The sequence below is a fragment of the Triturus cristatus genome, chromosome 3_2, assembly GCF_964204655.1.
Source record: "Triturus cristatus chromosome 3_2, aTriCri1.1, whole genome shotgun sequence".
In the NCBI taxonomy this organism is placed as follows: Eukaryota; Metazoa; Chordata; class Amphibia; order Caudata; family Salamandridae; genus Triturus; species Triturus cristatus.
In genome coordinates, this window is record NC_140584.1 from 930,733,339 (window position 1) to 930,760,270 (window position 26,932).

At 49.8% G+C, this 26,932-nt stretch overlaps 1 protein-coding gene across 1 annotated transcript in view; it reads left to right on the plus strand.

Moving 5' to 3' along the window:
- Positions 1 to 26,932, plus strand: part of LOC146858828 (uncharacterized) — a 1,229,505-nt gene that overhangs the window by 980,722 nt on the left and 221,851 nt on the right. The window contains exon 29 of the mRNA XM_085647127.1: positions 25,820 to 26,089. Coding sequence (XP_085503253.1) covers positions 25,820 to 26,089 — 270 coding nt within the window. The remainder of the gene's footprint in view (positions 1 to 25,819; positions 26,090 to 26,932) is intronic.

Here is a 26,932-nt window from a genome sequence, read left to right on the forward strand (position 1 = left end):
CCCCCCAAAAAAACCAATATGAGTTAGTGCCGTTTCAAGGCTGTGCCCTGCTCTGCACCCTGACTGATGAGGATCCAGGAGTTGATATTTCTCAATATGTTTGCAGAGCTGCGAATGTATGCATTTTTCAAGCAATTTAGCTAGAGTCATGCTGCTGGTGATATGTCGGAAGTTGTTTGGATCTGATAGGTCCGACTTAGGGAGTAACTTGCCCAACTTTTAGGCATTCCGGTATCTTTCCCTGTAAGAGGGTTTCATGAATAATCCTGGACCAAACATGGAGAAAGGCTGATAATGAAATCTTTATAGAGCTTGGCGGGTAGAGGATCCCCAAAGTGGTTGGATGGTTTGATTGATGCCATATTGCGAAGTATCTCAGTGCAGTCTGGTAGTAGAAAACTGCTCCAAGAGGTGTTGTTTTTGAGAGAGCTGCCCAAAGGTGAATATATTGTCGTGGATTCTGCCACCTCCCCTGATCCTGCGTGCGATAACTTGGATAACAAAGTTGGGGTGGTAGGTAATAGCTCCAGCTCTGTTATCATTGATTTTTCAGTGAAGTGAGCTGTAAAATCATCACCACTAGGGAGCAGGGATAACAGAGTAGAGTTCTGGTTAGAAGATTGGTTAGATTGTTCCTTAATGATTTCAAAGAGTTTTTTTGGTCTGTTTTTGGCTCCATCCAGTTGAAATCTGAAGTGTTCGGTTTTTGCCAACCGTATGTGTTTGTTGTAAACTCTCCTCACTTTCCTCAGTTGAGAGAGATTTGTGGTGGAATGCGAGTTTCTCCAGAGTCTCTCAGAGAGTCTTAGATTGCGCCGTTCATCATTTAGGACACCATTAAACCATGGTTTAGAAAGTTTGACTGGGATGCTTTTGAGCTGTTTCGGAGCAATAGAGTTAAGAATGTTAGAAAAGGTGTTAATGTAATGCTCAGAAATATAGTCAAGGTTGGTCAAATTAGGGGAGGCTGTAGTCTATCTTTGGTGATTGAAGTTATCTTGCTAATGTCGAGGTCTCTCATATTGCGAGTCATTTGTTTCGCTAAGGGATTGACCCTGTCGACATTCTGAGACTGTTTTACAAATCACAGATCTTAAGTTCATCAGGCCCTCATTTCTTAAAAGGTTTCATTTTATGCATGAACCTGTAGGCATCCTCTGTATCACTAATCAAAAAAAGTAGAAAATTGGCCCATAGAGAGTAAGGGGATTCTGATAAATGCATTAGTACACAAGCTACTAGTTTACATACACTAGGCACTCGCAAATTGTATTTCTAACTGTTTGGTGCATTACAAGTTAATAATGGAACAGAGAATAGTGGACAGTGGTAGTGTTATGAGAAAGGAAGAATAATATATGTACCATAACTGCTTACCCGGGGCTGCTCCTTCTCAGTTATGGCGGTGGATCGTCGCCTCCTCGCAACTCCCTCCCCCCTGCTGAGTGCCAGGCAGCAGACAGAAACAGGGAAAAATAAAATGATAATAAAATCATTTTATTATCATTTTATTTTTCTTTCTGCTGCAGGCAGCCAGGTCTGGACAGGGCCATGAGGTGTGCAGGGGGAGGGGTAGTGCACACTGTAAAGTGAGCATGACGGTTTGGCCAGCTATCTAATACCGTCCAAACCGTCATGCGCACTTTAATTTCTCTCCACCCGACCAGTGTTATACAGCTAGGTGGAGTAGAGGCACAGGCTCCTACGACCTGAGCAAGCGTTAAACAAGCCTGCTCAGGACAATCACAGCGCTGCTCGCATGAGAGCAGCATCTTGATCAGCATCTAGGAGCCTGCGCAGTGTGCAGGGACCCCGAGCAGAAGAATCCCAGGATGGTGGCCAGCGGCGCAGCAGCAGGTCAGTGTTTTATTTTTATTTATTATATTCCCCCTATTCCCACTTCCCCCCACTCCACCACTTGTTAAGAAAGGGAGCCGCTACTGCTGCATACTTTGAGTCACATTCTGAACTGAATTGCTACCTCAGGTTTTCATGACTCTTGTTCTTTGTCATGGCTTAGTGTGGCATGTGCCCTTCATAGAGTTAGAATGGTAGGCAGGGAACACTCCAGCTCGGAATGTGTAGGCTCACACATTTGAGCTGTAGGCAGAGAGCTGGAGCTGACAGACCCCTAGTGGATGAGGTCTCTGAAGTGTACAACTTAATAAAGGATCTATCTTCATCTACAACTGGAGTTATTGTATTCACATTGGTGACGAGCGGAAACTAATCTGACTCAGAGACCCCCAACATCGACTTACTGTACTGCTAGATGCAAGGATTAGCACACTTCTGTGCAGGAAGCAAATTGCCTGATAAAAATCACAGGGAGGCAAGCAGGCAGAATAGCTAACGATCGGCTTTTGATCTTTATAATGCTGTTGGTGTGCACTATACCTTGGGTGAGTGAACATTTTGTGTGAGCGGAGTACAACTTAATAAAGAATTTATCTTCATCTACAACTGGAATTATTGTACTTCTTCACACGTAGTCCCCCTTTCTAGTCACCGTCCTTCACTGCGGACAGGGGTACTAACATAGGGAAAAGGGCACTTGTCGTTCCACTTTTGGGAAAAAAAACATCTGCTGACCCCAGGTCTTTAACCTCTTGCGTGCTCATGACGAGCTGAGCTCGTCATGAGTCACAGTGGAGCTGTGCTCATGACGAGCTGAGCTCATCATAACGGCCGTGGTCCGCCCACGCGCGATTAATTCCCCGCCTGTGCGGGAGAATTAATCAGTGGACGGGGTCGTGACGAGCTCAGCTCGTCATGAGCACAGCTCCACTGTAAGTCATGACGAGCTGAGCTCGTCACAAGCACAGCGGCGCCGCGGCCCCGCCACCCCCGCACCGTGGGGGAATTACCCCGCAGGGAAGGGGTTAATCAACTTTTGTCCTATCTCCATCCTGCCATTTCTAGTCAGAATTGTGAAACACATTTTCAATCAACAGCTATCACAGTTTGTAGAGGTGAATTGCAATTTCAGGCGTGGTTTTGGAACCAAAACGGTCTTAGTCTTTGCAACCAATGAAATGCCTGACATATACATACAGATTATGTTTAACAGGGCAGGAGCAGCCGCCCTGATATTAGACCTGTTGACAGCCTTTGACACGGTCTCCCACTCCATTCCTTTAGCTGGTGTGTGAAAACATCATTATCAAGGATCAGCACATCAGTGTTTTTCCTCAAGGACTGTTCAAAGGCAGATTCAATACCACCATGAATTAGTTTCAAGGATCTCACCTGTGGCATTCCCAAAGTTCTTCACACTTATGTGGCCGCCTTGGCCTTGCCTAACCGGTCTTTCAGTATTTGATTCAAGGCATTTCTTGATGATATTCTACTTATCCTTTGTCTAGTTGGAGATTTATCTTGTCTCCAAGCTTAGTTCAAGGACTGCATGTGCACACTTGCAGTGTGGATGAACCATAACTCCGTCTTAACAAGTATGAGACTAGAGTGCTTCTTTTCAGTAACTCCTCTGTTTGGTTCACTGCTTCATGTCCTGGGGACTCACGTCCTGCTCTTGTCACGGGTTCTTCTGCTCATAACTTGGGCATCGTTTTTTATTTCTCAGCTCCTCCTTGTCCCTGACATGAAAAAAATCTACTGCTACAGACACCAGACAAAGCAGGCCTGACGTGACCCTCACATAAAAAAGCTGCTGCTACCTGTTACGTTACTCTTCAGGTGATCAAAAAGATAGTCCCAGTTATGCCTTCACACTTTTGCAAGTCCGTCACTCAGGCACTCGTTCGATCCCGCCTGGACTGGTGCAATTCCCTCTTTGTCCCCCGTTGTGCATATGCAGTGGCCTAGCTTCAGAGTGTCCACAATAATGAAGCTCGCCTTACCTTGGGTCTCAACAGGCATGCCCTTATCTCATTGCATTTCAATCCCTTCCTATGCAACAGGCATTCTGCCTTTGTTATTAGGCTCTTCGCTCAATCTCTTCTTACTACATAAACTGTCCCATCCTCAAGCTCTGCGCTCCAGTCCAGCTAACTTACTGTCAGCCCCCAGCTTTTCAGAATTTGCCTTGGTGGCCGAGCATTGCCTGTGACCACCAGTGGCACGTGGAACTCTTCTCTGTCAATCTCTGCTCTACCAGGTGCTTAAGTACATTCCGTAACCAACTCACGGCTTATCTCTTTACCTTCTAATAATCTCTTGTCTGTTAACTGCTTCCTCTATAGTGCCAGGACACCCACTCCCTCGGTAATCACTAGTCTAGAAATATGTTTAATTCCTATTCGGAGCAGGTCTACACTGCCAGTTCTTATCCTTGCTGACTGACTGACTGCTTCTTCCGCCGCCAAGTCTTTTTTTGTGTATGTAATTATGTAACATTAACTACTCCCACCTTTAGTACCTTTCTCCCAGAGTGTTCTGTAAGGAGGAAAGTAGTGCTTTAAAAATTTCGAAACTAGCCTTAGAATAATATCTTGTTTTTATATAGTACAATTCATAGTACTGTAAATAACAACTGTAAGAGTTCCCACCCAAGTCAATGTTACTCATTTAATCAAACTTGAAAGAGTGAGATGCGGAACTGGCATTAGCTCAATATGGATGCCCATTTGTGTCCAGCAGGTTGCACACGTGTCAGCAGCACATGCTTCCAAAGGAGGTTGAGATCCCATTTTCCACTTAGTCCAAGAAATCTAAAATGAAGCAGGCATGTGTTAGCTGACCACAGTTTACCCGTAATCTGACCTTAGCTCAGATTGGCACCGCCCTCTCTCAAAACCGGATCATGAGTTTCCTGGATCCGATTTAACTTGCAAGCATTTCCATTGCCTCTTAATTTCTTTCTCTTTTTTTTTTTTTTTTTTTTTTTTTTAAAAACCTTTATTTGTGCATAGTAAAAGAACAAATACGGGCCTACAACCATCCGGCCGGCCACAGTACGATTAAGCACTGAGTCAAACATTACATCCCTTGTGCATCAAAGGTCAAGCTTAGCAACGATTCAGGAGATATACACTGGAGAGATCCTTGACACCAGGGGAAGGAGAAGTGGAGGTTAATTTTAAGGTTTTCAAAATGATTTTTTCGAGAAAAAAGTCAGTAGAGGATAGAGCCAAGGAGATTCGAGTCCGCAAGATGGCTTCACCACACGGGAGAGCAGCAGCATCATTAAAACAGCCATAGAAAATCTCAGACAGTGAGGCGGTGCAGTTAGATAACAGGATATTCACAGGAGTAAATACGCACCCCTCCAAAGCCGCCCCCACTCAATCCACCCCACACCCGGACCCCGAATCGAAACAAGTCTAGCGCAGAGACAGAGAAGAAAAAGGCCCATAGAACTAAAAGGAAACAGTGAATTACCCCCCCACCCTACACCAATGCGGAGGCTACGGCCTGCCCCCCCCCCCAGCATAGTGCCTGTCGCCCAATGAACCCGAAATATAGACAAGAGAGAAAGTAGGAATAGAATAAAGAAAATAAGAAAGCAAAGAAGAAAGAAAGCGGGGAGGAGCCCACGTAACCTCGGAGCGCCCGGACCCACCGGCCAGCCACGCCTCCACACTCTGAAAACCCACTACACCCAAAAGCAGTCGTGTGAAGATAACGTGTCACCACAATTTAAATGAAGGCAGACAAATCGCGACGAATGTACACATATATGTCAACAGTTCCAGTCCCAGTCCAGCCCATCCGTGAAACCATGATGGTAAAAATCAATCTAGCCCTGGCCCGATCGCGGGCTTAAGATTAGACCGGCCCCCACATGAAGGCCCCGCATCCCGTGCAGACAAAGACAATATGGCCGCTGGGGAGAAGATGGAGAGGTAGAGTCACAAAATGGCCGCCGATCATCTATTGAGGTCCCCTTGTGCACCATATAGAATCCAGACCTGGCCTGTGAAGTACAGGAGTTCCACATAAAAGAAGCCGTAGGCCACCGTGAACGGTTCCTCGAGGACGTCGGGTGTCGCTCAGCTGGATACTCTTGCGGGCGCGGTGGGGCAGGCAACAACAAAGCAGGCAGCGATGAACAGGAAAACAAAGCATCCGCAATTGAGCAGGAGAGCGATTGATCCTGGGTGTCGGGAAAGCCAGATGCAGACACCAGTGTAGCACGGTTATTCACAGTCGTTGCATCCCCGCAAGAGGACAAAAGCACTGACAGACCCACGTCTTGTTGATAACAAACGGGGCGCTCACGACCCGCAGCCGACAGTATGGAGTCGAACCGTTCACTCAGCGTTTGCAAGCCAACACACAATTGCAGACGAAAGTCCCGCAGGGCAGCCAGAACGGAGCCGCATGTCAGCGGAAGCTGCGCCCCCACATCGGCAGCAATCCGGGACGGCACTGTGGAGCTAGAGTCTGGTAGAGGGAGGGCGAAGCGGGCAGCGGGCGAGACCGGAGCATCAACCCCCAGCAGCGAGCAGGTACTCAACGCCATGTTTTACCGCTGAACGGTACAGTGGCCAGGGGGGGTCGTAACAAGGAGGCAATTCCCATCAGGTCTGCGCCGCAACAGGTGAACGCCAACAGTCGCTTCCCCTCCCTCGGGCTCTCTTTGCCGCCGACTAGGCACTAGAAGAAGGGGGTATGCAGCCTTCCACAGCGCGGTCCACAGAGCGGGGCAGGAGACCCGCCACACCGGGGCCTACCCTATAGCTCCAGCCCGTCAGGTGCAGGGCGCAGGAGGTGTCCGGGCGTCTCTCCCCCGGCTCATCTGGCGACAGTCCGTGGTGTGAGGCGGGATCGGGACCGCGGGGCTCAGGTTTGCGCCAGCGGGTCCGGTGACTGGGGAGCTTCCAGGGGGCTGGCCAAGGCCACAACAGAGCAGGGGTCCAGTGCGGAGAACAAAGGCACCAAGAACTCCGGCATCCGGGCGGGCTAAGACTCCGGGAAAGCGGCGGCGCGGTCAGCGCGTCTTCGCACACGGTGCACCTCGAAAATCGGCAAGGATAGGAATCAGGATGGTAGTCCGAGGCCAAGGGCCGACGGAGCCGGGCGCTCAAGCGTCTGCTCCGGTCGCCATCCTGGCTCCTCCCCTAATTTCTTTCTCTTAATTAATCCATCCTGTGCTTTGGAGTTGGTTGTCTCCTTTCAGCCTCCATACCTCCTACCAAATGCTTCAAATAAAGAGTTTTTCAGGTGAGTGAAACATTGGTGCAGAGAACAGTTCTGTGTTACACACAGGTGTGATGGGGATGTGCACACTGCATGTATAGTATCTCCACTGCCCAGCTGTAGATAGTCATTGGATGCCTGGAGTCACATGGAAGGGCCAGTTCTCTTCAAATACACTCGGGAATTCTTCAGCAGTGCTGGTGTAGTCTCCCACAAAGATACTCACTCACCACCATTCTCTTCTCCTCCCAAAAAGTTTACAAGATATACTCGGTTTACAGACACCAGACAAAGCAAGCCTGACGTGACCCTCACATGAAAAAAGCTGCTGCTACCTGTTACTTTACTCTTCAAGTGATCAAAAAGATAATCCCAGTTATACCTGCACACATTTGCAAGTCCGTCACTCTGGCACTCATCCGATCCCACCTCGACTGGTGCAATTCTCTCTTTGTCAACGGTTGTGCATATGCAATAGCCTAGCTTCAGAGTGCCCAGAATAATGAAGCTCGCCTTACTTTGGGGCTGAACAGATCGTGACTAGCTGACTACTGGTTGGCCAATCACAATTGTCCACTTTGCACAACAACTATTTATCTCTGGATGTTATCAGTTGTTGCTGTTGGTAACCCTGGACTGCATGCACATTATAGTAAAACAGTAGGTGTTAATAGTCAAGACAGTGAACAGATTTCTAGAAAAACTGAAAGATTTATAGTTGCAGAAGGTAATGTTTTTTATCTCTTCCTGTAATTCGGAAAGTGATTACTCTTTTTAGATGTCACAGGAGGTTATTCCTTAGTGTGAGATCACAACTTAAAAATGCGTTGTTATACACTCTTTTTACATCTCGCCTAGCGTTGCTGCGCACATGCGCAGCTCGCTCGGCGAGATTTATTGCAGATGAGTACTTTCTGAAAAGGGCTTGAAGCCCCACCCCTTATTCCCATTGGCTTGCGTCACCGTTTATGTGAAACGGTGCGCTGCCATTGGAAATAAGGTTTCCAGGGTGCCTCCTTTTCGCGTTTTTGACCGGCCCACCCGGACTGGCTCGCCTGCTTCCTGGCTGTCGTGAAGACTTTTCTTATCTGCTTGTTTATTTAACAAGCAGATAAGAAAAGTCTTCACAACAGCTGTGAAGCAGACGAGCCGGGGCACACAGGTATTCCGAGAGCGCCTGTTCTGAGCACTTCCCCCCCTCCTCTCCCACTTGTTAATCTTTCGCCTTGGCTGTGTTTGCTTTGAGACACGCCAGGCTTAAACAGCTTTGTTCTACCCGATGCCACACTACCTTCTTCTAGGCTTAGCGTGCTTTTAAAATGCATTTTTTAATGCATGCACATGCTTTTTTATTTCTATTTGTTTAAGATCAGCTTGGCGCCCGCCTCACGGCCACTGCGCTTAATCTTAAATAATGGCGGCCCCTTCCAGAGGCCACGGGCGGTGCTCGGAGAACTTTTCACTTGCATTTGCACTGCCCTCACAAGCTGCCACGGAAGGCTCCGTCTGCGCAGCTTTGACTGCGTTTGCTTTGAGACACACCAGGCTTAAACAGCTTTGTTCTGCCCGGTGCCACACTACCTTCTTCCAGGCTTAGCGTGCTTTTAAAATGCATTTTTGTAATGCACGCACATGCTTTTTTATTACTATTTGCTTAAGATCAGCATGGCGCGCGACTCACGACCACCGCGCTTAATCTTAAATCATGGATGCCCTTCCGGAGACCACGGGCGGTGCTCGGAGAACTTTTCAGTTGCATGTGCACTGCCCTCACAAGCTGCCACAGAAGGCTCTGTCTGCTCAGCTCACCGCACCCTGCAAAAAGCCTCCGAGCGCTTGAAATGAAAGGACACCAAACTTACTGCTAGACTGCCACGGCTCTGCGGCATGAACCAGCTCACTGCCTGGCACGGTAAGAGCTTTTCATTCCTTCACATGAGTCTAAGGGTTTGAAAAACAACATATTGTGGTTTGGCACAAGTGCAGTGAAAGAGCCGCAGGTCACAAGGTAGGTTGCAGGCAAATGTTATTTGGGATCCCCGCAAACAGCACTGAGCAGAGTTGTTTATCGGAGGGAAATCTTTCTGGGGCAGACGTGTTTCGTTTCCACCACGCTGTGTTTGTGTAGACGGGGCCTCTCTGATAACAGCAAGCCAGAACAGGGAACAGAAATGTCCTGCAGCCAACATCCGCAGGATCCAGAACCTCATACGGCTCCGTTTGTAGAAGAGCCAAAAGTTAAAAGCAAGAATCCATTTGAATATGGACAACGTAAAACTGCGGCGCAGCATTTCTCGGTACTGAGTACTTAGTGTGTCTTGTCCCTACTGGAAAATCAGTGTCAGAGCCAGCATTCTCCAGGTCCCAGGCTAAACGCACTGCAGCATAGAGATCCTGTGCATTAGGTTGTTTCTGTTGCAGTGCCTACCCGGCCACGGACTTTCTTTTGTTCTGCCTGGTGCTACACTACCTTCTTCCTGGCTTAGTGCAGCTACGGAGCATGGCCGGCATCCGGCTTGGTGCAGAGGGTGAATTTCGGTCTGCTGAACAGGATAAGTTGATATTTAACCCCTTCAGGAAGCCGTTTCCATGACTGGGGCTTCTGCATACAGAGCGAGAGTTCAGGCTGAAGAGATGTTTACTGTAATTATGGCGGCTGCATCTTTCGCCAGGCTTTGCTTAATTTTTATTCTTGTTTCTCTCTCTCACTCTCCACAGTGCTTGTATCCGTGTCCCACCTTTGTGTTCCTTGCGTGTTCTCCCTTTTCTGCTCTACCGTCCCCTGACTCAACCCTCTCTTCGCCCCCTAATCCTCTCTTCACCCACTAACCCTCTCTTCGCCCCTCACCTCAACTAACCCTCTCTTCGCCCCTCACCTCAACTAACCCTCTCTTCGTGCTATCAGTGACAGTCATGTACTGTATGGCAGGCAGCCTTCGTAGCACCCTCACAGAAGCCCCATGGTATGGACAGCACCTTGCAGTAATAACAGCCGTACTCAGCGCTGCACAAAGCATCACTACCACAGTGTGCAGTGGAAGCCACAACACTCACTAGACAGTGCCTAGAGGCAGTAACCAAGTACACTGTGCAGTGGCAGCTACTCAGTCACAGTGTGCACTACCAACTTACAAACGCACTGCAGTCATCAAGGAGACTGCTAGTCACCAAGCACTGCGCTGCTGCTGGCTTCAAGGCGCCTAGGCGTGTGCACATGATGTCACTCAGTCACACTCTTCCTCCCATTTTCTGCTCCATTGTCTTCTCTTCTTCTCCATTTCAGTCTCTTCTCTCTCTATTCCTTCTGCCTCTTGTGGCCCTCCTCGGGTTTGTGTGTTTTCTCGTTCGTTTTTTTTCTTTCTCACCACAGTGGTTGTATCCGTGTCCCACCTTTTAGCAGCGCTTTATCTGTAATGATGGCGGCTTTGTCTTTCGCCAGGCTTTGCTTAACTTTTATTCTTGTTTCTCTCTCTCTCCACAGTGCTTGTATCCATGTCCCACCTTTCTGTTCCTTGCGTGTTCTCCCTTTTCTGCTCTACTGTCCCCTGACTCAACTCTTTCTTCACCCACTAACCCTCTCTTCGCCCCTCACCTCAACTAACCCCCTCTCCCCCTCACTTCAACTAACCCTCTCTTCACCCACTAACCCTCTCTTCGCCCCTCACCTCAACTAACCCTCTCTTCGCGCTATCAGTGACAGTCATGTACTGTATGGCAGGCAGCCTTTGTAGCACCCTCACACAAGCCACATGGTATGGACAGCGCCTTGCGGTAATGACAGCTGCACTCTCGGCGCTGTACAAAGCGTCACTACCACAGTGTGCAGTGGAAGCCACAACACTCACTAGACAGTGCCTAGAGGCAGTAACCAAGTACACTGTGCAGTGGCAGCTACTCGGTCACAGTGTGCACTACCAAGTTACAAACACACTGCAGCCATCAAGGAGACCGCTAGTCACCAAGCACTGCGCTGCTGCTGGCTTCGAGGCACCGAGGCGTGTGCACATACTGTCACTCAGTCACACTCTTCCTCCCATTTTCTGCTCAATTGTCTTCTCTTCTTCTCCATTTCAGTCTCTTCTCTCTCTATTCCTCCTGCCTCTTGTGGCCCTCCTCGGGTTTGTGTGTTTTCTCAATTGTTGTTTTTTCTTTCTCACCACAATGGTTGTATCCGTGTCCCACCTTTCTGCTCTACCATCTCCTCACCCAACCCTTTCTTCAACCCCTACCTAACCCTCTCTTCGCCCCCTCACCCCACCTAACTCTCTCTTCATGCTATCTCCCCTTCTTCCTTTCACATACGTCTGCTCTTCTCCTCCATCCCCAAGCTGAAGACAGCAAATGGGGGGGTCCTCACTCCTCACCATGCAGAGGTCTGTAAATAACAAGCACCACAGTAGCCCCCCCACACGGCCTCCTGGCATCGCTAAACACTTATAACGTCCCAAAGGCCACTGCACTCCAACCAAAACGAATAGGTAAAAGACATTGTTATTTACAAAGCCAATAGCTCTAACTCTAACAAATGCGAGACCTATTGCATTGCAAATGCTTGTTTTTTTAATATTGTGGGGCATATTAAGAAGACATTGGCTGCCTGTGATGTGATGTGCCACAAGGGGAGTCACAGATTTGAGGCCAGTTAGGGCGCCGTTCTAAGATGTATATTACAACGGGGCAGTTCAATTTGATGCATCCTTCCATTCATAGTGAGTGTGAGCTACTGAAAAATGGGCTGATGTGATTCAACTTGTCCAAACAATTTAGGGCCTTATTTAGAGTTTGCCGACAGGATACTCTGTCACAAATGGGATAGATGTCCCTAATGCCACATTCTAAGTGCATTAAAGCCTGTTGCACATATAATGCAGCAGAAGGGATATCCGTCCCTTTTTGGCAGTGTCCTCTCCGCCAAACCCTAGTTAAGGACCACAAATATCTGTCTGTCAGATCAGTCTCAGCACCCCTTGTGTTGCAAAAAGCTAACGTCTTGCCTTCTCTCTTGGGTCTCCAATGGTGTACCCTAGGGTATGCTGACATATATTTTTGGAACAATTGTGAGTTATCTACTTTGACCTTCTGGTCTGTTTGTTTTTTATTGCTACGTGACTCACACGGGTGGAGTATACACTTTACAAAATTGTTTAAACTATGGGAGTGTTACGAAATAAAGAGGCATCAGCTCCTCTAATCCGGTATCTCAAATCACATCCTATATTTCTCTTTCTGGCTTTTCTAAGCTCGTACCTTTTTTAACTTATCTCTATTTTGCTATCCTTTGTGACACCTCTGTATGTGCTACATGTCTGCAGAATGCAATGTGCTTTAGAGATACGTGCACTATAAATCTGAGCATATAATAAAGCGATTGTTTAACATCTTGGATTCAATTAGCGTTTAAAGGTGAAATACAGGATGGGGCTGAACCAGCTGAGCTCGATGATGGTCAAATCTTTCTGGAGCCCCAACACCGCTCTGACCTTGCGGACTTCCAGCAGTGTCGAGTTTAAGTTGGAGCTAGAAAAGGGCCTGCATCTGTTGACCAGGTTGCCTGCCACCTGTTGGTGTCTTGTTTTTCAAACAGGGGGCTCTTCTCTGACCTTATTTCTGCTACCAGGTTAAAATTCTGATTTACCTGCAAAATGATGCCGGCCAAAGAGGCTTGCTGTAACCCATAAGGATGGGTGTGGTACCCACTGTGCACGCCCGGGTCTGGGGCACAATACTTGCCCAGGGACGGAACTGGAGCAGGGTTGGACTGGCCGTAGCGGGCATCGGGCAATTCCCTGGTGGGCCGCATGGGTGGGGGGTGGTTTTGGGCCCCTGGTGGCCATTTTTGTTACAGGGACGTTTTTGCAGCATAGCTGCAAAATCGGCCCTGTTACAAAATCGGCCGAAAACCGGCCATGGCAAAGAGCCCTGGGAGGCGGCTGAGCACTTTGCCAGGGCCGGTTTTGGTTCCCAGTCCGGCCCTGAACTGTAGTGATGGGGGCACAGATAAACAAGTTTGTTGCGACTCAACAAAAGACTGGTGGGCTGCACGGGGAAGTTTTCTACATGGTGTAGTGGGGAACAGAGAGAGCTGCTGATTGTGCCCCTGAAGTGAATTGTGTGTAGTTGTTTTGGATAGACCACTCTAATTCTGTACTCCGTTTTAGTGTGAGCAGGAATTGAGACCAACCCGGGGTGGGTAACTCTGCTCCGCCAGCGTAGTTTACGGAGATTAGCCTACTCTGCGCTCCGTGGCGAACGCGAAGGTAGGCAAAACTCCACCTCTGTGGCAGAGAGGAGTTAGCCTCTCCCTCCCCCTCCCAAATGTTTAAAAAATATAAAAAGAATGCACTTACCTGCGTTTCTGCCGCCTCCCATGCCTGGCCACTCTACTTCCTGCTTCTCTCGCGTCCTTTTTCATTAAAAATAAACACTACGGTGTACGTGTTGTTAGTGCGCAAGCTCAAGATGTACAACGTAGTGGTTTTTTTTCAATGAAGAAGGACACGAGGCAGCGAGGAGCAGGAAGAAGAGTGGCCAGGCTGGGGAGGTGGCAGAAACACAGGTAAATGCCTACTTTTTATCATTTTTAAAGCATTTGGGAGGAGGTAGGCAGCGGGGAGGGGGTGGAGCGGAGCAATACATAGCTCCACAGAGTTTTTTCAAACTCCGTGGAGCTACATGTAGAGGCACTACGCCAGCTTTGCCCACCACCTAATTGAGACTGGATTAGCTTCTACTTTCCTCCCTCTTGATAACTGTCCAAAGGCACTGTTGACTTGTTTCCTATTCCCAACTCATGTTTGTCCTCCTTTATTTCTGCCTTATTTATTTATTAATTTATTTCTGTGCTTCCTCAGGCAGACATAGTTTGGAAACTAAATGTGTATATTGCCTGAGTTCTTAATCAATTTAAAATTGGAGGAGATCCAGGGAGTAATTATGCAATTTTCATTGTTAATGCCTGTCTCGCACTTTGCTTTACTCGCCTTTTAAATTTCTAATAAATACATTTGTACCTCAAGGTCAAATACAAATATTGTTTTTTTTTGATAAACAAGTTTTATTGGTTTTAGAAGACACTGCAAAAGAAACATTGAGCCTGTCAAGCCACCACTGTACAATCGCACGGAGTGAGACCACGCCCCCACCGCCCCCACCCGAAGCCCCCCCCCGCCCCCACCCCCCCAAAACACCCATTCAGAATACATTGCCCAACCATTTCCCCCATACCCTACGATATTTCTTGGGGCAGCCCCTCGCCTGATAGAGAGTCCATTCCTGGGCCGCACACCAGTCCACACCAGCACTCCATTTGGCCAAGGTAGGCGGCTGTGGGTGTTTCCATGCCGCTGCAATATCTCTTTTTGCCACCATTAACGCTGTCATAAGGAACAGCTTCTCTGCACGGGTGCCATTTAGACCGTCAGTGATGCCCAGAAGGGCGTGTCTAGGGTTGTGTGGCACCTCCCAGCCCAACACCTCTGTGAGATCAGCTTCTATGCCCCTCCAGTAATCCCCCAGTTCCGGACAGGACCACACCATATGGATTAAGTCGGCCGGGTCAAAACCACAGCGGGGGCAAGATGCGTCGGCAGAGAGGCCCGCACGGCGTAGACGCGCCGGTGTGAGGTAGGCAATGTGAAGATAATACACTTGAATCAGTCGCAGTTTGGCGGAGGCCGTTACCAGCCGGGGGGCCATAAGGGCATCCCGCCAGTCCACCTCATCCAGGGGACCCACCCACTCCTCCCACCTTCCCCTCAAGCCGTCCTGAACCGCGGGAGTATTGTTAATAAGAGAACGGTGTATGCGGGAAATACCCCCCCTCCCTAGGTTACCCAGCAAGACCTGAGCCTCCGGGGGGCTGTGGTCTGGCAACCGAACATCCAGAGGAGTATAGATGCGTATGGCGTGGCGCAGTTGGAGGTACTTATAAAATTGAGATGAGTGAAGGGAGAAGCGCGCCTGCAGTTCCGCGTATGAGCACATGCGCCCCCCCCGCCAGACGTCCCCCAGCTGGGAGATGCCGAGCAGGTCCCATGATCTAAAACCTTCCAGGGCAGCAACGTCCCGCAACCACGTCCCGTGCCAAAGGGGAGTGGCGCGAGTCAGCGGCCCGGTCCACCGGGTATGGCGAAGCGCCGCTCGCCAGGCCAAGAAGATTGCTCTAGTGATGTCGGGGCAGGAAGCGGGGATGGGAGCGCCATACAGGCGATCCAAAATGCAGGAGAAACCCAAGTCATCTAGTTCCACCCTGTAGGCCGGGTCGGACCATCCCCCTCCGAACCAGTCATGAATGACGAGAAGGCGAGTGGCCAGATAGTAGAGGTAAAGATTGGTCATACCGAGCCCTCCATCAAAGGTGGGCAGGCGACACGCCGACAGGGCCAGCCGCGGTCTCCCACCACCCCAGAGAAATCGAGTCGCCAACCCGTCCATCTCGCGGAACCAAGGCCTCGGAAAGGACACGGGAGTGTTCTGTAATACATAAAGGAACCGGGGGAGAATCATAATTTTGTAGAGTGCCACCCTCCCCAACGGGTTGAGCGGGAGCGATTGCCATCGCGCCAGGTCCACCCTGGCTTTCTTGACCAGGGGAGCCACGTTAAGGGCCCAACTCAGCTCTGGGAGAAGGGAGACCCAAATACCCAGGTATTTGAAAGACAACCGGCGGAGGGGAATCCTGTCCTGCCAGTCAAAGCATTCCCGGGAGGGGTGCAGAGGCACAAGGACCGACTTGTGTGGGTTTAAATAGAGGCCAGATGCGCGGCCAAAACGGCCCAGGATATGGAGCGCACGGGGACCAGATCGCGCCGGATCGCTAAGGTACAACAAAACGTCGTCCGCGTAAAGGGCTATTCTGTCTGGCGCAAGACCTGGCCACTCCCAGCCCCGAAGAAGAGGATCCGCGTTGACCAGGGCAGCAAGGGGCTCCATAGCAAGGGCAAAGAGGAGGGGTGACAGTGGGCACCCCTGCCGTGTTCCCCGGCCGATCCGAAACGGCCGCGACAATGCCCATTAACCAGCACTCTGGCACGAGGGCGTGCGTAAAGGACCCGCACCATTTCGACAAACTTGGGGCCGAAACCCATATGGGTCAGGACCTCAAATAGGTAGGGTCACCCAACCGAGTCGAAGGCCTTCTCGAAGTCGGCAAGTAGGAGCGTGAGATATGGGGATATGCGGTGGCGGTGAGCCAGGGCCACATGAAGTCGACGGAGGCAGTGGCGAGTACCCCGGTCCGGCATGAAGCCACATTGGTCCGGATGCACCAGGCTTGACAGAAAGGGCCAAAGCCTCTGGGCCAGGACCGCCGCGTAGAGTTTGATATCCGTATTAATGAGGGAGATCGGCCGGTATGCCGACCTATCACAGGAGGGTGGCGTAGATTTGGGCAGAACCACAATCGTGGCCATGTCGGCCTCTGGAGGGAAGGAGACGTTTTTAACCGCCTCAGCATAGATGGCACTCAACCGAGGGGTCAGAAGGTCTTTGTAGGCGGCATAAAACTCCTGGGGGAACCCGTCCGGTCCCGGGGTCTTCCCCGCGGACGTGCGCCCTATCGCCTCCCCAATCTCCTCTAGAGAGATGGGCACCTCCAGACTCTCCCAATCACTGGACCGAAGACAAGGAAGCCGTAAATTATAAGCTGCAAGCAGCGAAACAAATATTGTTTTTTTACTTCAAAGAGGAGATACTTAGGGCGTCTTCCTCAATGAAGTAGTCTCATTAACAGGCTTTGGGAAGTGGAAATTGATAGGGATTGTGCGTCTGGGAGATGTGTGGAGGGGGCGGCACCACTCACATTTGAGCAGCTGCAACAAGAATACGCCCTGCACAACACACAAAAATACCATTATCTCGGCTCATGCATGGTCTACAGAGGCACATCCAGCACGGCACCTGGCTTCCAGATTACTCGCCGCTAGAGGACCGGCTACTCCTCGACCCCATTGTAGAAAAGCCCACTTCCACAGTTTACCGTAAGTTAATCAGTAACATGCCAGACCCCCTGGTTTCGCTGTGCGCGGCGTGGACTGAGGAACTGGGAAACTTGGATGACACGGATTGGCAGGAGGGAGTGCAGAGTCCGAGGGAAGTGGAAATCCGGATGCGATTCAGGATAGTGCAACTTAAAATTCTGCAACACACTCAGCGCTCTGTGTTAGGGGCTGTCAGCAAGAGGGTACATCTTTTCACATATTGTGGGACTGCCCGAGGATAGTTAGTTATTGGCGGGAAGATACAGGTATACTGTCCAGAGTCTCTGGCGAATGTGTCCCTATGGACGCGAAATGGCTACTCCTGATGATCAAAGGGGATTCAGATTGGTCCAAGTACATGGGAATCTGGCTGGCTCTGGCGTCCAGTATCGCTAAAAGGAACATTGTTCGAAGGTGGGGGTCACTCCTACCGCCCTCACTGAGAGAGTGGAAGTGCGACATGGACTGGTGCCAGAGGGCAGAAGGGACGGTGTATAAAGGAAGTGGATGTAGCAAAAAGTGGGAGAAAATATGGGCTCCATTGCGCAAATATAGACTGGGGTTGTGTTTGGACGACGATTAATCATAAAGTCAGGGACATAAGACAAGGCAGCTCAGTCTTTACTGCCGGGGGGGGCTTTACCAGCTCTATGTACACGTTGATTGGCTCTATACCTAGTGAAAAGAATGTTATTGATGACCTTCTGTCCTGCTGAGAATCGCATGTGGTCGGACTGTATTGGCAACTGGGGGCATACTGTCATACTCATGATTGTCTATGGTCATTTGAGCAAAATGTTAATAAAAAGATTTTCAACAAAAAAAAGAAGAGATTCTTGTTTTTGTGTTTTTTCAATCTTCCAGCGAAAGTGGGAGAGTAGAGTGATAGAATGTTAGCCATGTAATGAACAAGGGGATTGTGAATATAGGGATAGAATGTATTGGGATGAAATGTGGATAGGGACAGTGTTCATCAGGACCTGAGAAAAGTTGAAAGCATCTTGGTGTGAATAAAGAAATTCTTCAGTTTACGATCTCGCCTTCATCTGTACATTACTTGGCAACGAGTTGACAGCCAGTTGGGGGGGACAGACAGGACAGGCAGTGCCTCCACCCTGAGAAGTGTAAGAAACTGAAAGATGGCAGTATCTGGACAAAAAGCCATCACCTGGCTTCCGCTTGCGAATCGGTCATCAGATTCGAGAGAACCAGGAACTATTCATGCTCACAACAAATGGTTATGAAAATAATTGCCTTTCTACACATATAAAAGTAGAGTTTTCCAAGTACTTATAAATGCTCTTCCCAGTGAAAAACTAATAATTAATTGTGTGATTTCGTCGGTTCAAGAGACTAGTTCACACCTATCTGAAAGAAACACATTAGTTAGATTCCTTACCTTAGAATATCCCCAGGCGTCAGGCTGGATCCGGAAAGATTTTTCGTCAGCAGTACCCCTGCGTGTCGGTAGGGGTCGTCTACGGCTCCGCGTCCGTCGTCGTCGTCGTGATCGCCGGAATGACGTCGTCGAAGTACTTAGACGCCGCCCTTGCGCGCTGACATCAGTTCTTCTTTTTCCGCGCCAGCAAGCACAGATCCGGGAAGAGCGTACCCTTTGTCATTTTTTGACTAACTTTTTGGACATTTTTGTCTATCTTTTTCGAGTTGGCTTCGACTCCTGGTGCTGGTAGGGATGCCCGAGTTCAAGCCGTGTGACGTCTGTCACCGACTGATGTCGGTTACCGACCCCCACCATCGGTGTCTCTACTGTCTTGTGACCGACCACGATGACAAGTCGCGCCCCGACTGCCGGGCCTTGACATTGAAAGCTAGGCGGGAGCGGTCCCGCAAGCTCCTCGAGATCCGGCAGTCGGCTCCGCGCCGCTCGAGGTCCCAGTCGAGGAGGAAGTCGAGGGACCGGTCGCAGAGCCGCAGTCATCACCGCTCGTCAGGATCCAAGTCCTCGCACTCAGGTAGGTTGAGGCACGGCAAAAAGAAGTCAAAGAAGCGACATCGCTCTTCTGACTCTCCTCGCCGGTCGCGCGACTCGGCCGAGGGTTCGGGTAGCACCACCCACGCGGCTCCGCAGGAGTCGCATCCAGCCCCACACCCTCCTGTCCCTGGGCTTCATGCGACTCGGGCGAGATTCGAGACTTCCTCGTGGCCATGAGGACTCTCTTCCTGCCGTCGAGGCCTGCCGGCGTGCCTCCGGGCCCCGCAGGTCCGACTGGGGGTCCTAGCGAGCAGGCGGCTTCGGCCCCGGCGCCGTTGTCGACTTCAGTCCCGACGCCGCAGGCCCCCGTGGGATCCAGGCCTGGATCCCAGTCGACGCCAGTTGACCTCACGACTCCTCCACTGGCGCCGACCCCCATGGTATCGCTCCCGGCGCCGTCCTTGGACGACGCCGTCACCAGTTTCAGCACCGGTCCGGGTCCGGCGTCGGAGCGGCGCCGTCTCCGGCGTCGATGGGTGAGCCTTTCGCTTATGACCCGGGTGAAGGGGAGGACTGGGAGGGGTCTGAGGACCCTCTGGCATAGCAGTGCCAGTTAAGTCTGGACTGGGCAGGTGAGCTGGGGGACGCCGGTGGTCTCGACACTTCGCCTGACACTGGTTTTATCTCTCCTCCTTCCGTGGCTACGGAGGAGGGTGCTACTTATGCTGTGGTGCTGCGTAGGGTGGCCCAGGCCTTGCGCCTGGAGCTCCCTGCAGCGGCCGTGAGGACTAACCTCCTCACTGAGGTGCTTCAACCGCCAGTAAGCTCTTCGGAGCCTCTACTGCAGTTTAATGAGGCCCTCACCGACCTTCTGATGGGCACCTGGTCCAAGCCCTCCACAGTCTCTCCTGTGGATCGGAACGTTGCCCGGCACCACCGCTCAGCTCCGTGCGACCCCAGCTTTCTGTCCGTACACCCCACCCCTGAGAGTCTTGTTATCCAGGCCTCCACGTCCCAAACCGCCTTCCCATTCGCCCCTCCGGATTGAGAATGCAAAAGGATGGAACAGTTTGGCAAGAAACTGTTTTCCTCCCTCAGTCTTGGTTTGCGGTCCATTAATACCGCATGCCTTTTGGACCGTTACACCCACTCTCTGTTGGATACGGTGGTGGACGTGCTGCCCCAGTGTCCAGAGGAGGCCAGGACACGGCTCGCCCAGGCTCTTGCTGAGGGGCGTGATGCAGCACGGTATTCCATCAGATGTGGACTTGACACCACGGACTCGCTAGGTAGAGCGATTGCAACGACGGTGACGATTCATTGTCACGCCTGGCTGAGGTCCACAAACGTTTCAGGGGATGTCCAGAGCACTCTCATGGACATGCCCTTTGATGGCCATCGCCTTTTTAGCGACAAAGCAGATAGCGCGCTGGAGCGCTTTAAGGACTCACGGGCTATGGCCAAGTCCTTGGGCCTCTCTGCCCAGCGCCAGCAACCTTCTGCGTTTCGCCCCTTTCGTGGCCAAGGAAGGGGCGCCCCAGCATGTTCGTCTAGCCACAGGCTGCAGAATCTGCCTCAACGCGGCCGTGGACGTAGATTCTGCCGTGGCGGAGCAGGGGGACAGAGAGCCGGTCAGTCCACATCCGTTCCCGCAGCATCTGCCTCAAAGCCTTCCTAGTCCGAGCTTTCAGGCCCACTCCACGCCAGTGGGAGGCAGAGTTCACCATCACCTGCTCCACTGGCGTACCATCACTTCGGACAGGTGGGTGCTGCAAATCGTTCGAAGGGGCTACTCCCTCCCCTTCGAGGTGACCCCTCCAGCCATGCCACCGCAGTACCACCGCATGTCGGGGGATCATTTGCAACTTCTGCAGGAGGAGGTTACGGCCCTCTTGGCCAAGGGGGCCATCGAGCGTGTTCCTGGCCCAGAAGTAGGAAGAGGTTGTTACTCCCACTACTTTCTGGTTCCCAAGAAGGGCAAAGGGGGCCTACGCCCAATCTTGGACATCAGGAGCGTCAAAGCCTTCCTCCGGAAGGAGAAGTTCAAGATGCTGACTTTGGCTCAGGTTCTTGCTGCCCTAGACCCTGGAGAATGGATGGTAGCGTTGGACTTCCAGGACGCTTATTTCCACATGCCCGTCCTGCCGACCCACCGGCGTTACCTACGGTTCACGGTAGGCCACGAGCACTTTCAGTTTACCGTGCTCTCCTTCGGCCTCACCAGCGCCCCTCGGGTGTTCACGAAAGTGATGGCGGTGGTCGCAGCTCATCGGCGTAGATTAGGGGTTCCAGTCTTCCCCTATCTCGACGACTGGTTGTTGAAGGTGGGCTCGCCCCGAACAGTCATCTCCCACCTCCAGACTACGGCCGACCTCCTGCATTCGCTGGGGTTCTCCATCAACGTGCCGATGTCACATCTGAGTCCCTCCCAGAAGCTCCTCTTCATTGGAGCGGTTCTGGACTCAGCGCAGTTTCTGGTCTATCCTCCCGAACAGCGGGTTTGGGATATTCAGGCTCTGATTCCGATGTTTCAGCCTTTATCCCGAGTTTCGGTCAGGATGGCCCTATGGCTGCAGGGTCTGATGGCCTCCTGCATCCTGCTGGTACATCACGCCAGGTGGCGGATGCGGGCTCTGCAGTGGGACCTGAAGTTTCAGTGGGCTCAACATCAGGGCAACCTGTCCGACCACGTCCTGATCTCGGAGGGCATTGGAAGAGAGTTGCAGTGGTGGCTCACGTACCGCGATTGGGTCAGTGGCAGATCCCTCTCCCTACCCCAACCGGTGCACGTAGTGGTGACGGATGCGTCCCTCCTGGGATGGGGGTCCACATGGGAGAGGCGGAGATCAGAGGCCTCTGGTCTCCGGCGGAGTCCCGGCTCCATATCAACCTATTGGAGCTGCGGGCGATCCGGCTTGCACTGAAGGCATTCCTTCCCTCTGTCCGAGGAAGTGTAGTGCAGGTGTTCACGGACAACACCACCGCCATGTGGTATTGCAACAAACAGGGCAGGGTGGGGTTGTGGACCATTTGTCAGGAGGCTCTGCACCTCTGGACATAGCTGGAACATCAGGGCATCACCCTGGTGGCTCAACACCTGGCAGGCTCTCTGAACGCCAGGGCGGACAAACTCAGCCGCCGGTGCATGATGGATCCCGAGTGGCGTCTGAACCGGGACGTGGCGCAAGGTCTCTTTCAGCAGTGGGGAGAGCCTTGGTTAGATCTATTCGCCACCAAAGAGAACGCGCAATGTCGTCAGTTCTGCGCGTTGGAATTTCCAAGGCGGCACTCGCTCGGAGACGCTTTTCGTCGCGAGTGGAGTTGCGGTCTGTTATACGCCTTTCCGTCTAAACCACTTCTGCCCAGAGTGCTGAAGAAGATCAGGCGCGACCGGGCCCAAGTCATCCTTGTGGCTCCGGATTGGGCACGAAGATACTGGTATCCCGAGCTACTCAGTCTGTCAATCGATCCCTCGATTCGACTGCCTTTTCAGGAGGAATTTCTGTCGCAGCAGCAGGGGATGGTCCTCCACCCGAACCTGTCCAGCCTCCACCTCCATGCGTGGAGATTGAGCGGCGGCAGTTGATGCCATTTGACTTGCCTCCTGAAGTCTGTGATGTCATTCTGGCAGCAAGGCGTCCCTCCACTAAAACGGTATACGCCTGCAGGTGGAACAAATTTGTGGCATGGTGCACAGCAAAGGCTGTGGATCCCCTTTCCGCCCCTCTTTCTGATGTTCTCCTCTTTCTTCTTTCCCTGGCCTAGCAGGGCTCTGCTCTGGGCACCATCAAGGGATATCTTTCAGCTGTTTCAGACTTCTTGAGGCTCCCTGATCAGCCTTCTCTTTTCAAGTCCCCTGTTGTAAATAGATTCTTGAAAGGCATATCTCACATGTTTCCTCCTGTTCCCTTCGTAATGCCTCAGTGGGACTTGAATCTGGTGTTAACTTATCTGATGTGCGCTCCCTTTGAGCCACTTCATAACTGTCTTCTTCGTCTTCTGGCTCTCAAGACTGCTTTCCTGGTTGCCATCACCTCTGCCAGAAGAGTGAGTGAGCTCCAGGCTCTTTCTTCTAAACCTCCTTTCCTCTCTGTCCATCAGGACAAGGTTGTTCTGAGGACTCGCCCTTCTTTTTTTCCTAAGGTGGTTACTGCCTTTCACATCGGGCAGTCCGTTACCATACCCACCTTCTTTCCGCCTCCGCATCCCTCAAAAGAGGAAGAGAGGCTCCACCGTCTGGACCCAAAACGTGCGCTCTCCTTTTATCTGGATCGCACAAAACAGTTCTGGGTGGACGACCAACTCTTCGTTGGCTAAGTAGGCCCTAAGAAGGGGCAGGCAGTGCACAAGCGAACCATCTCTCGGTGGGTCGTTTTGTGTATTAAGGTCTGTTATTCCTTGGCTAAGAAGGATCCTCCTGTGGGGCTGAGGGCTCATTCCACTCGGGCCACAGCGGCTACTACTGCCTTGGGACGGGGAGTCCCTTTGCAGGACATTTGTCAGGCAACAACGTGGGCCTTGCTGCACACGTTTGCCAAGCATTACTGCCTGGACAGCCAAGTCCGGAGAGACGGCTTCTTTGGCCGTTCCGTTCTCCAGGACTTCCTGGTGTGTTATTGGTTCGCAGACCCACCACCGGGGTTGGTATTGCTGGGGTATCTATTCTAAGGTAAGGAATCTAACTAACGTATTTCTTTCAGATGCACAAGTTACTTACCTTCGGTAATGATATATCTGTAAGAAACATTAGTTAGTTAGATTCCTTTCCGCCCCACCCATCCTCCCCGCTCTGCGAACCGACATCTAGGGTTAAGGTCATCCCTTTCAGGGCCCTAGTTTCATGGCACCAGTGTCGGTTTCTTGCATGGCTCTGCGTTCCTGGCGTGGAAAGCTATGTACAGAACTGACGTCAGCGCGTGAGGGCGGCGTCTAAGTACTCCGACGATGTCATTCCAGCGATCACGATGCCAACGATGGACGCGGAGCCGCAGACGACGCCTTCTGACGCGCAGGGGTACTGCTGATGAAAAATCTTTCCGGATCCAGCCTGACGCCTGGGGATATTCTATGGTAAGGAATCTAACTAACTAATGTTTCTTACAGACATATCGTTACCGAAGGTAAGTAACTTGTGCATTTAGTTACATGGGAGTACGAGCTTATGTTATGGGTGGCACACATCAAGTTGTGTTCAAAACATAACATCTCACACTGTTATAAAAAAAAGAAGTTATAAGTAGGAGAACGTTAGAGATTATCACGTGCTGTCGCACGAGCCACATGAACTCAGTTGTGACATATCGCTGCTTTGTGTAATGCCCTGTAAAGTGGAAGTCACAATGCCCCGCTGTGGAATCCAACTCTTTACGAGCATTTTAACTGTATGAAAATATTGCACACATTTATAGAAAAGACCTTGAGGAAAAAAAAACTCACGTTCGAACTCTAGCTGTGTGACTGGAGTCAGTGGTCCTCACAATGCACTGATCAGTTGCTGGTACCTATTGGAGGAACGATCCCTAGCAGCAATTTGAGGTCTGCAAAGAGGAAAGGCTAAGTCATACACAACGAGATATGACTACAACAAGCAGAGATGGCTCAGAATCTACTCAGACAGACATATCCTCCTGGAGTGCACTGCTCATATTGTAAAAACCACAAATGTGTTATTTTAGTTTATTGTGGTAATTTCTACTTTTGACTTGGATAATTTTTTTATTTTAATTAATTATTTTATAATCTAGTGATAACTTTGCAAGTATGGGAGTTCAAGGTATGGCACCTCCTCCCACATTTCTTTACATGCCTGGTGACCCATGTATTCTGAAGAAACAGTGGAACAAATGTTTTTTTACGTATATTTTAGCAATTGGTGGTGAAATATTTGTTTTTATTGGGAAAACAGATGATTGTACTTCATCATATAAGGATGGAAGGGAGGAGAATATATGCACATTTGCCAGAGATTTCACTAGACATGGGTGACGAGCAACCAAACAAAGTCTATGAATTGTCTATAAATGTTGGATGTACGCTCCACTACGAAGGTGAATGTAGTTTTTGAACATAATACATTTTTCTCACGGATGCAAAAGTTACATGAAGACATTATATCCTACGTAACTTCATTAAGAGGGTTGTCTTTATGTTATGTTAAAGGAATTTATTTAGTGCGAACAATTACCCAAAGGTATCAAAGTGCTGGTCCAAGGGTGGGATTGATAGAAAAAAGTTTTACTTAGGTAACCACCAAGTTTTTACATTTCTCCTAAAATAAAGAAGGTTTAGTATTGATCTAATGGAAAGAGGAAGTGTGTTTGATTCTTTGGCAGTGGAGTTAACAAAGCCTCAATATCCACAGTTGGTTCTCCTGAATCTGTTAACTAAATTTTTTGGTTGCCCGAACGTCCCAAGCATCTTTCTAGAACATACAATTGAAAGGCATGCCTGAGAAACTCTCCGTGCATGGCCTTATGGGCAAGGTAAACAGCTTTGAATTTGATACGTTGCCTGACAAGCAGCCAGTGAAGATGTTTGGTGGCATGAGCCGCCGTTTGATGTTTGGGAATCCCAGTTACCATTCTGGCGACAGCATTTTGCACAATCTGCAGGTTATTTAAATGTTGTTGCTGCATGTTGAGATATAAAGTATTGCAGTAGTCAACCTTAGAAAGAATAAGCGCAGGGATGACAATTTTTGGGGCAAAAGCTGGAATATAAGGAAGGATCTGTTTAAGCATCCTAAGGATATGAAATGTTGTGAATGTAACCATTGCCAATTTGGTGATCTATGTGATTCTCTTATAAGGTATCAAATTGTCATGTGCACAAATAACAAGAGGATAAAGGAAATATTATTAACCAAGGACCCTACATTGGAGGAAGCTACTCAGATTGCTAAAAGGATAGAACATACTGCAATTTGGTTTAAGGAAATTGATACACTGAATAAAGAAAGTGTCACTGTTTTGGAAAAGACAGCTATCATGCAAACTATAAGTTCTTTAGTGAAAGAAGTAAGAAAGATCAAAAACTACAGCATAAAATCCAAACAGGCATCTTCTAGAGAAATAAAATGGTATTGTTGTGGGCTCCTGGTCATATTGCTTCAAATATGTTGTGTGCAGCAAAAGATGTCTGATATCACAATTGAGGACAAAGCAGACATTTTGCTAAAGTTTGTAGCGTAACAAACAGAATGACACACATTTAAAAAAATGATGATGTCTTTGAAATTGTACAGGAACTAGTGTAAAACTTAGAGGAAAAACAAATGCATATACAGGGTGTAGGTGAATGTGACAATGGGGAGAAGGCAAGGACCCCCACAGTAAAGAAGATAAAAAAAGTGAAGCACAGACAAATTTGAAAAACCTCATTGTGGTATTTACCTCGACCATCAATCAGTAAGAATGTTGGTAGAATCAGGTAGTCTCAATACTTTGATATTTAAGGATATTTATCATCAGACATGGGGAAGAGATCGTAAACTAAATGCGCTAGATATGGTATAAGAGCTGTAGGTGATGGGGCGAAGTTAATAGAGATCTTGGGCATGAGATGGATGACAATTGACTTAGAAGAAGAGGCTGTGTATGGACCAGTTTATGTGACAAACTATGGATCCAACTTGTTGGGTTGGTGTCATCAGAAGGACTTAATGGTAGTTCTAAACCCAAATGCTGAAAAATCCATAATGATTGCTAATGTATTAGATGTAAAAACCCAAAGGGTTAGAGGCATATGAAGAAGCTATAAAAAAGATACCTGGAGGTATTTATGGAGGAATTAGGGATGTTCATCGGTTTTTCACACAGAATAATATTAAAGAAGAATGCTGTACCCATAAGGCCAGATACATCTGATTAGATGACCTTTACAGAAAGAGTTGGACAAGTTGCTCAAACTCAAAATCATTGAA